Source organism: Procambarus clarkii, chromosome 28 (genome assembly GCF_040958095.1).
Source record: "Procambarus clarkii isolate CNS0578487 chromosome 28, FALCON_Pclarkii_2.0, whole genome shotgun sequence".
NCBI classification, from domain to species: domain Eukaryota; kingdom Metazoa; phylum Arthropoda; class Malacostraca; order Decapoda; family Cambaridae; genus Procambarus; species Procambarus clarkii.
In genome coordinates this window covers 44,742,416-44,752,985 of record NC_091177.1, presented here as the reverse complement: position 1 = coordinate 44,752,985, position 10,570 = coordinate 44,742,416, and the positions used below count along the sequence as shown (strand labels likewise).

At 49.4% G+C, this 10,570-nt stretch overlaps 2 protein-coding genes across 2 annotated transcripts; both read left to right on the top strand.

Moving 5' to 3' along the window:
- The first annotated feature begins 422 nt into the window (after positions 1-422).
- Positions 423-1,277, top strand: LOC123755158 (golgin subfamily A member 6-like protein 2). The gene has a single exon (XM_045737639.2). It carries the CDS (start codon positions 423-425, stop codon positions 1,275-1,277), a length of 855 nt encoding a protein of 284 aa, XP_045593595.2.
- Positions 1,278-4,737: 3,460 nt separating this feature from the next.
- LOC123755157 (transcription initiation factor TFIID subunit 12-like) lies at positions 4,738-5,244 on the top strand. Its single transcript, XM_045737638.1, has one exon. The coding sequence runs from the start codon at positions 4,738-4,740 to the stop codon at positions 5,242-5,244; it is 507 nt and encodes a 168-aa protein (XP_045593594.1).
- The last annotated feature ends 5,326 nt before the right edge of the window (positions 5,245-10,570 follow it).

The window sequence follows — 10,570 nt, the reverse complement described above, 5'->3', positions numbered from 1 at the left end:
TGACCTGCTAGGGGCGGAGCCTGACCTGCTAGGGGCGGAGCCTGACCTGCTAGGGGCGGAGCCTGACCTGCTAGGGGCGGAACCTGACCTGCTAGGGGCGGAGCCTGACCTTCTAGGGGCGGAGCCTGACCGGCTAGGGGCAGAGCCTGACCTGCAAGGGGCGGAACCTGACTTGCTAGGGGCGGAACCTTACCTGCTAGGGCCGGAACCTAAGCTGCTAGGGGCGGAGCCTGACCTGCTAGGGGCGGAGCCTGACCTCCTAGGGGCGGAGCCTGACCTGCTAGGGGCGGAGCCTGACCTGCTAGGGGCGGATCCTTACCTGCTAGGGCGGAACCTGACCTGCTAGGGGCGGAACCTGACCTGCTATGAGCGGAACCTGACCTGCTATAGGGGCGGAACCTGACCTCACAGAGACGGAACATATGAACCCTGGAGGAGAGGCTACTGACCATGGGGGAGAGGTTACTGACCCTGGGGGAGAGGTTACTGACCCTGGGGAAGAGGCTACTGACCATGGGGGAGAGGTTACTGACCCTGGGGGAGAGGTTACTGACCCTGGGGAAGAGGCTACTGACCATGGGGGAGAGGTTACTGACCCTGGGGGAGAGGTTACTGACCCTGGGGGAGAGGTTACTGACCCTGGGGGAGAGGCTACTGACCCTGGGGGAGAGGCTACTGACCCTGGGGGAGAGGCTACTGACCCTGGGGGAGGGGCTACTGACCCTGGAGGAGGGGCTACTGACCATGGGGGAGAGGCTACTGACCCTGGGGGAGAGGCTACTGACCCTAAGGGAGAGGCTACTGACCCTGGGGGAGAGGCTACTGACCCTGGGGGAGAGGCTACTGACCCTATGGGCGAGGCTACTGACCCTGGGGGAGAGGCTACTGACCCTGGGGGAGAGGCTACTGACCCTGGAGGAGAGGCTACTGACCCTGGGGGAGAGCCTACTGACCCTTGGGGAGAGGCTACTGACCCTGGGGGAGAGGCTACTGACCCTGGGGGAGAGGTTACTGACCCTGGGGGAGAGGCTACTGACCCTGGGGGAGTGGCTACTGACTCTGAGGGAGAGGCTACTGACCCTGGGGGAGAGGCTACTGACCCTGGGGGAGAGGCTACTCACCCTGGGTTTGAGGTTACTGACACTGGGGGAGAGGCTACTGACCCTGGGGGAGAGGCTACTGACCCTGGGGGAGAGGCTACTGACCCTGGGGGAGAGGTTACTGACCCTGGGGGAGAGGCTACAGACCCTGGGGGAGAGGTTACTGACCCTGGGTGAGAGGTTACTGACCCTGGGGGAGAGGCTACTGACCCTGGGGAGAGGCTACTGACCCTGGGTGTGATGTTACTGACCCTGGGGGAGAGGCTGCTGACCCTGAGGGAGAGGCTACTGACCCTTGGGAAAGGTTACTGACCCTGGGGAGAGGCTACGGACCCTGGGGGAGAGGTTACTGACCCTGGGTGAGAGGTTACTGACCCTGGGGGAGAGGCTACTGATTCGGGGGGAGAGGTTACTGGCCCTGGGGGAGAGGCTACTGACCCTTGGGAAAGGTTACTGACCCTGGGGAGAGGCTACGGACCCTGGGTGAGAGGTTACTGACCCTGGGTGAGAGGTTACTGACCCTGGGGGAGAGGTTACTGACCCTTGGGAAAGGTTACTGACCCTGGGGGAGAGGCTACGGACCCTGGGTGAGAGGTTACTGACCCTGGGTGAGAGGTTACTGACCCTGAGGGAGAGGTTACTGACCCTGGGGGAGAGGCTACTGACCCTGGGGGAGAGGCTACTGACCCTGGGGGAGAGGCTACTGACCCTGGGGGAGAGACTACTGACCCTGGGGGAGAGACTACTGACCCTGGGGGAGAGACCCTGGGGACGAGGCTACCGGTGAAGCACAATTGGTCATCACCGGTGAAGCACAACTGGTCAGTGAAGCACAACTGGTCATCACCAGTGAGGCACAACTGGTCATCACCAGTGAAGCACAACTGGTCATCACCGGTGAAGCACAACTGGTCAGTGAAGCACAATTGGTCATCACTAGTGAAGCACAACTGGTCAGTGAAGCACAACTGGTCATCACCAGTGAGGCACAACTGGTCATCACTAGTGAAGCACAACTGGTCATCACCGGTGAAGCACAACTGGTCAGTGAAGCACAATTGGTCATCACTAGTGAAGCACAACTGGTCAGTGAAGCACAACTGGTCATCACCAGTGAGGCACAACTGGTCATCACCAGTGAAGCACAACTGGTCATCACCGGTGAAGCACAACTGGTCAGTGAAGCACAATTGGTCATCACAAGTGAAGCACAACTGGTCATTTCCAGTGAAGCACAACTGGTCATCACCAGTGAAGCACAACTGGTCATCACCGGTGAAGCACAACTGGTCATCACCGGTGAAGCACAACTGGTCAGTGAAGCTGGCCATCACCAGTGAAGCACAACTGGTCATCACCAGTGAAGCACAACTGGTCATCACCGGTGAAGCACAACTGGTCATCACCGGTGAAGCACAACTGGTCAGTTGTGCTTCAGTGGTGATGGATATGATGGATATGGTCATCACTGGTGATGACCATATCCATCTTATCCATCCATATCCAGCGAGATATCCATCACGCTGGATACTCAATTTCCTGTCGAACAGAACACAAAGAATAACAGCCAATCAAGTAAAATCAAGTCGGAGCGCAGTTAAAAGCTCTGTACCTCAAGGTACATTTCTTGCACCACTGCTGTTCCTTATTCTAATATCTGATATAGACAAAAATACAAGTCACTGCTTCGTGTCATCCTTTGTAGATGATACAAAAATCAGCATGAAAATTACCTCTGCTGAAGACATTGAAAAACTACAGACAGACATTAACAAAGGTTTTGATTGGGCAGCAGAAAATAACATGAAGTTTAACGGTGATAAATTCCAGGTACGGCAAATACGGCAAAAATGAGGATCTGAAACATAATACATGGTACAAAACACAATCGAATCTGCCCATAGAAGGAAAACAGCATGTCAAGGATTTGGGAATAATGATGTCTGACGATCTAACGTTAAGGGAGCATAACCAAGCAAATATCGCGTCAGCCAGAAAAATGATCGGATGGATTAAGAGAACTTTCAAATCCAGTGATCCCATCACAATGGTTGTACTCTTCAAGTCACTTGTGTTGTCCCGTCTTGAGTACTGCTCAGTACTCACTTTCCGTTTCAGAGCAGGAGAGATTGCTGAAATAGAGGGAATACAGAGAACATATACGGCACGCATAGACGAGTTAAAACACCTAAATTATTGGGATCGTCTCCAAATATACTCTCTAGAAAGGAGACGAGAGAGATACCAAATAATATACACATGGAAAATACTGGAGGGCCAGGTCCCAAATCTATACAGTAAAGTAACAACGTACTGGAGTGAACGATATGGAAGAAAATGCAGAATAGAACCAGTGAGGAGCAGGGGTGTCATAGGCACAATCAGAGAACACTGTATAAACATCAGAGGTCCGCGGTTGTTCAACGTCCTCCCAGCAAGCATAAGAAGTATTGCCGGAACAACCGTGGACATCTTCAAGAGAAAACTAGACTGTTTTCTCCAAGGAGTGCCGGACCAACCGGGCTGTGGTGGATATGTGGGCCTGCGGGCCGCTCCAAGCAACAGCCTGGTGGACCAAACTCTCACAAGTCAAGCTTGGCCTCAGGCCGGTCTTGGGTAGTAGAAGAACTCCCAGAACCCCATCAACCAGGTATCAAGCAGTGAAGCACAACTGGTTACCACGACTGAAGCACAACTGATCATCACCACTAAAGCACAACTGGTCAGTGAAGCACAACTTGTTATCACCGGTGAAGCACAACTGGTCATCACCAGTGAAGCACAACTGGTCATCACCACTAAAGCACCACTGGTCATCACCACAAAAGCACCACTGGTCATCACTAACCATCAGAGGGGTTACTGGGACACACGTAACTAGAGAGTACTCATACGTCTTGTGGTGTACTTAGTTTACTACTAAACTCTAGTATAAAAATTACCTTAGAAAGCAAATAATTAATCAATACTGTACAATTTGAATTTAGATTAGAAGTTTAAACTTGATTTACTGTGTTATTGTGTCCTCTCACTCTCTCTCTCTCTCTCTCTCTCTCTCTCTCTCTCTCTCTCTCTCTCTCTCTCTCTCTCTCTCTCTCTCTCTCTCTCTCTCTCTCTCTCTCTCTCTCTCTCTCTCTCTCTCTCTCTCTCTCTCTCTCTCTCTCTCTCTCTCTCTCTCTCTCTCTCTCTCTCTCTCTCTCTCTCTCTCTCTCTCTCTCTCTCTCTCTCTCTCTCTCTCTCTCTCTGTCCCTCTGTCCCTCTCTCTCTCTCTCTCTCTCTCTCTCTCTCTCTCTCTCTCTCTCTCTCTCTCTCTCTCTCTCTCTCTCTCTCTCTCTCTCTCTCTCTCTCTCTCTCTCTCTCTCTCTCTCTCTCTCTCTCTCTCTCTCTCTCTCTCCCTCTGTCCCTCTGTCCCTCTGTCCCTCTCTCTCTGTCTCTCCCTCTATCCCTCTCTCTCTCTCTCTCTCTCTCTCTCTCTCTCTCTCTCTCTCTCTCTCTCTCTCTCTCTCTCTCTCTCTCTCTCTCTCTCTCTCTCTCTCTCTCTCTCTCTCTCTCTCTCTCTCTCTCTCTCTCTCTCTCTCTCTCTCTCTCTCTTTCCCTCTCTCTCTCTCTGCCTCAGATACTCTGAGATACCCTGCCAATGACATTAGATACCCTGCCAATGACCACAGATACCCTGCCAATGACCACAGATACCCTGCCAATGACCTCAGATACCCTGCCAATGACCTCAGATACCCTGCCAATGACCTCAGATACCCTGCCAATGACCACAGATACCCTGCCAATGACCTCAGATACCCTGCCAATGACCTCAGATACCCTGTCAATGACCACAGATACTCTGCCAATGACCACAGATACCCTGCCAATGACCTCAGATACCCTGCCAATGACCTCAGATACCCTGCCAATGACCACAGATACCCTGCCAATGACCTCAGATACCCTGCCAATGACCTCAGATACCCTGCCAATGACCACAGATACCCTGCCAATGACCACAGATACCCTGCCAATGACCTCAGATACCCTGCCAATGACCTCAGATACCCTGCCAATGACCACAGATACCCTGCCAATGACCTCAGATACCCTGTCAATGACCTCAGATACCCTGTCAATGACCTCACATACCATTTACTAAGAACACAGAACCAAAACCTCCACACAAAAAACCATTCCCTGGGGTAGTTGGGTTAGGATAGGAGGTGATAGAGAGGAAAAAGATATCTTTTCTCCATACGTTTCTGAGCTTTATATCTGAGACAAGGAGTCAAGTCCGCAGGGATCTGTTATTGGCAGTTATCCTGCTCGGGCGGCCAGGCAAGCATTGTTGCTGGGTTAACTGAGACCTGCTCCAAGTGGCCTCTAATGGCCTACTTGACACTTTAATGGCTCTTGTTTACGTTCACTTGTTCCTCTCTCACTCGTATATCTTTTGATAAGACCAACCATTACAGCCATTCCAGCCCGGGTCAGCAATGTTAAGACTGAGTGTATATGTTGCCTTACACCCTCCTCAAGCACATTATTTGATGTTGGTGGAGATGTAACAACCATTAATGTTACGACTACATGGTTGGCTTAGCTTCACTATGTGTGTGTGTGTGCCTAACTGGCTCATTACCAGCAGCAGACTCTTGGTGGTACTGGAGCAGACTCTTGATGATACTGGAGCAGACTTCTGGTGGTACAGGAGCAGACTCCTGGTGATACAGGAGCAGACTCCTGGTGATACAGGAGCAGACTCTTGGTGAAACAGGAGCAGACTCCTGGTGGTACAGGAGCAGACTCCTGGTGGTACAGGAGTAGACTCCTGGTGATACAGGAGCAGACTCTTGGTGAAACAGGAGCAGACTCCTGTTAGCAGGCTGAGAGTGGATTCCTATGTTGTACCTCTGAGAATATTTGATATATTATAACCTTATCTCGTCTAAGTCTCTGCAGAGCTGTGAGAGTAAGTTACCTAAATGGTCCATATTTCTCCGCTCCAGTAGTTCACACACTTGCCTGGTAGTACCATCCGCATGTTCCGCAGTTTATTCATGTTCGGAAGACACGATCAGCGGACAATATTTTGGCTGTTCTAATACATGTTTATTTTACGATGACATGACTCCAATTTCAGCTTATATATATATATATATATATATATATATATATATATATATATATATATATATATATATATATATATATGCGAACAAGCCTGAATGGTCCCCAGGACTATATGCGAATGAAAACTCACACCCCAGAAGTGACTCGAACCCATACTCCCAGAAGCAACGCAACTGGTAACTACAGGGCGCCTTAATCCGCTTGACCATCACGGCCGTCAAAAAGAAGTGATAGCCGAGGCTATTTGAGCCACTTCCCCGACGGCAACTCGGATGGTAATCTTGGGCATAGCATTTCACCAAATCACCTCATTCTTTGGGGCACACGTGAGGAACACAAATGCGAACAAGCCTGAATGGTCCCCAGGACTATATGCGAATGAAAACTCACACCCCAGAAGTGACTCGAACCCATACTCCCAGAAGCAACGCAACTGGTAACTACAGGGCGCCTTAATCCGCTTGACCATCACGGCCGTCAAAAGGAAGTGATAGCCGAGGCTATTTGAGCCACTTCCTTTTGACGGCCGTGATGGTCAAGCGGATTAAGGCGCCCTGTAGTTACCAGTTGCGTTGCTTCTGGGAGTATGGGTTCGAGTCACTTCTGGGGTGTGAGTTTTCATTCGCATATAGTCCTGGGGACCATTCAGGCTTGTTCGCATTTGTGTTCCTCACGTGTGCCCCAAAGAATGAGGTGATTTGGTGAAATGCTATGCCCAAGATTACCATCCGAGTTGCCGTCGGGGAAGTGGCTCAAATAGCCTCGGCTATCACTTCCTTTTGACGGCCGTGATGGTCAAGCGGATTAAGGCGCCCTGTAGTTACCAGTTGCGTTGCTTCTGGGAGTATGGGTTCGAGTCACTTCTGGGGTGTGAGTTTTCATTCGCATATAGTCCTGGGGACCATTCAGGCTTGTTCGCATTTGTGTTCCTCACGTGTGCCCCAAAGAATGAGGTGATTTGGTGAAATGCTATGCCCAAGATTACCATCCGAGTTGCCGTCGGGGAAGTGGCTCAAATAGCCTCGGCTATCACTTCCTTTTGACGGCCGTGATGGTCAAGCGGATTAAGGCGCCCTGTAGTTACCAGTTGCGTTGCTTCTGGGAGTATGGGTTCGAGTCACTTCTGGGGTGTGAGTTTTCATTTTCATATATATATATATATATATATATATATATATATATATATATATATATATATATATATATATATATATATATATATATATATATATATTTATATATATATATATATATATATATATATATATATATATATATATATATATATATATATATATATATATATATATATATATATATATATATTAGACGTACCACCTCTGGTGCAATTGCAGGAACCAATAGCCTAGAAGAAGAAAAATAAAGAGTATTTCAGAGAAGACATTGTGGATTCTCACTGAACACTTTGCACCTTAATATTTTCCTCTCCAACCACCCCTATATTTTTTCTTAAATTTTATTTTATTATATTATATTTTATTACATTGCTACAGTTTACAGAAAACACACAAATAACAATCAATGTTCGAAGACCTCGTCCAGCTCTTTGGAGGTCGGGTACCCAGGATACAACACGCATTTCCCCTCTGAACTGCGACACTGAGGCGCTGGAACAGGAAACTGGCTGCTATTGAGTCTCTAGTTCTCCAAATGAGTTCCTCACCCACCTCCTTTAGGAATTTAAGTGCACATTTACCCCCGGCGCCCAGAGTCTCAGAGCCTATCGGCACGAACCTGTAACAATGTTCTAGGTCTCTGTACTTGTTGGTTTTCTGGGTCTCCCTGAAGGTGGCCGCCCCGCCTCCCTCAGCAATACTGCGAGGCAGACATGTATCAGCCAATGTAGACACATACGTGTAGGCCTACTCGACCAGCTTACCATCCCTCCATGGCGTCAGGGTGACTCCGTCTGGGCGTTTGTTACTGTTGTCAGGTCTGCACAACTGAGGTTCCCTTTGTGCTGGGTCAGTCTGGGCAAAGCCAGGCACCTTGTGAGAAGGTACAAGGCATCGTGGGCGTCCAAAGCCCCTATTCTTCCCTCCATCCTCCTCAGGTCGTTCAGCTTTTCTTCGAGGATTACCTCAATGGCGCTCGAGCCCGGAGGTGCCCCTAGCAGCACACTGTCGGTGGGAGCGATCACTGGGGCTCCTGGCAATATGGTTCGCATTGCATCTGTGGTTGGTTGGCTAGATGAGATGATTTCACACTTTAATGGGTTTAGTGTAAGGCCTAGTTCCTCTCCCTTAGATTTCATTAGCTGAAGATCTCCTAGCAGGGATTCCTGTGTCCCTGCCTGGGTGCCATCGTCCAGGAACCAGATGTTGAGTTCGCTGGACAATCTGCTTGTGACCTCTTTAACAGCCATGCAGAAAAGGAAAGGGGCGAGTGGGTCTCCCTGCTGGACACTTTCTGCAGAAACAACTTCATGTTCCCCAAACAGCAGTGTCGATTCCCTACTATACCCTGCTGAGACGAAGGGGAGTAGACAAGGAAAGCTTGTTCGAACTGCTTCCAGTACCACATCCCTTTTTACCTTGTTGAAGGCATTTTTTTAAAGTCTAATTTAATTAATGCCTTATTTTCTGGGAGGTGCTTGATATAGGCTCGTGCTGCATGAGCTGCTGCTTCACAGCCATGGGGGACACCAAAACCTAGTTGATGGGGTCGAAGCATCGTTGCAACGTCTATGCTAATGTTTCTGACAGCTGCCCTAGCAACAAGGCGCCGAAGTGTGTTACCCACGGCAATGGGTCGGACTCCACCATCCTTCTTCTTAAGGGCACAAAGGGATGCTCCGAAGAAGAAGGGTTTAATTGTATCTGGGATCAACCCAGAGAGGCAGTCGTTGACAAACTTCGTGACCTCTGACAATAGTGTCTCGGCAACTTCGTCGAGAACTGGGTTTGTCATCTACGTAAATAAAAATGGAAATGTTCGTTTATGCATAATCGCTAATCTCCGAAAGTTCTTCACCGATTGCTTTGAAATTTTCACACAGTGTTCCGTTCGCATTCAAGCTGGTTTTTATATACATACTATATAAATGTCATGTCTGTGACGGTAAAAAACATGTTTTTTCTGAAAAACTGTGTAACTGTGTTTTTCATGTGATTTTTATGTGAGGGAAATCTTCGAAACCTCTTTACCAATTGCTTTGAAATTTTGACACAACGTTGTATTCGAATAGGCGCGTCTTTTTATATATCTACTATATACATGCCTCACCTATGACAGGAAAAAAAAATCTTTTAAACAGCACCATCTGTTGCATGTAAGAGCAACACACATGCTATGCTAGATATGTTACAATTCCATTTCAATGTTTCTGATTGCACTGATAAATTGAATTTTCAAAGATTTTGCGTTATTTTTATTTTCATTTAATTATGTTGTGTGAATTACGTTGGAATTGAGCTGTGTTGTTTACCTTACCGTTCACTTCGTGGGAATAGTTTATTTTATTATTTTTTCATATTTTCATTTCATTTTTAACTGTTTTTCTTATATCTCAGTGATGGGAACATCACATCACTTGATGTTCCAATTTTCTGATGGGAACATCACACCATTTAGGAAGGTATCGGACGAGGGAGTGGGGAATGGTGGGGAGGACGAGGGGACGGGGGAGGTTGCTGTGGGCATTGCTGAGACTGTGGAGGAACAGAGTGGAGGGAGAGTGTGGAGGGAGAGTGTAGAGGGTGAGTGTGGAGGAACAGAGTGGAGGGAGAGTGTGGAGGGAGAGTGTGGAGGGACAGAGTGGAGGGAGAGTGTAGAGGGTGAGTGTGGAGGGAGAGTGTGGAGGGAGAGTGTGGAGGGAGAGTGTGGAGGGTGAGTGTGGAGGGACAGAGTAGAGGGAGAGTGTGGAGGGAGAGTGTGGAGGGAGAGTGTGGAGGGAGAGTGTAGAGGGTGAGTGTGGAGGGTGAGTGTGGAGGGACAGAGTAGAGGGAGAGTGTGGAGGAAGAGTGTGGAGGGAGAGTGTGGTGGGAGAGTGTGGAGGGAGAGTGTGGAGGGAGAGTGTGGAGGGAGAGTGTGGAGGGAGAGTGTGGAGGGTGAGTGTGGAGGGACAGAGTAGAGGGAGAGTGTGGAGGGAGAGTGTGGTGGGAGAGTGTGGAGGGAGAGTGTGGAGGGAGAGTGTGGTGGGAGAGTGTGGAGGGGGAGTGTGGAGGGAGAGTGTGGAGGGAGAGTGTGGAGGGAGAGTGTGGTGGGAGAGTGTGGAGGGAGAGTGTGGAGGGAGAGTGTGGAGGGAGAGTGTGGAGGGAGAGTGTGGTGGGAGAGTGTGGAGGGGGAGTGTGGAGGGAGAGTGTGGAGGGAGAGTGTGGAGGGAGAGTGTG

Excerpts from the sequence above, each read along its gene's own strand:
- LOC123755158 (XM_045737639.2), top strand. The coding sequence starts at position 423 with ATGAACCCTGGAGGAGAGGCTACTGACCATGGGGGAGAGGTTACTGAC.
- LOC123755157 (XM_045737638.1), top strand. The coding sequence starts at position 4,738 with ATGACATTAGATACCCTGCCAATGACCACAGATACCCTGCCAATGACC.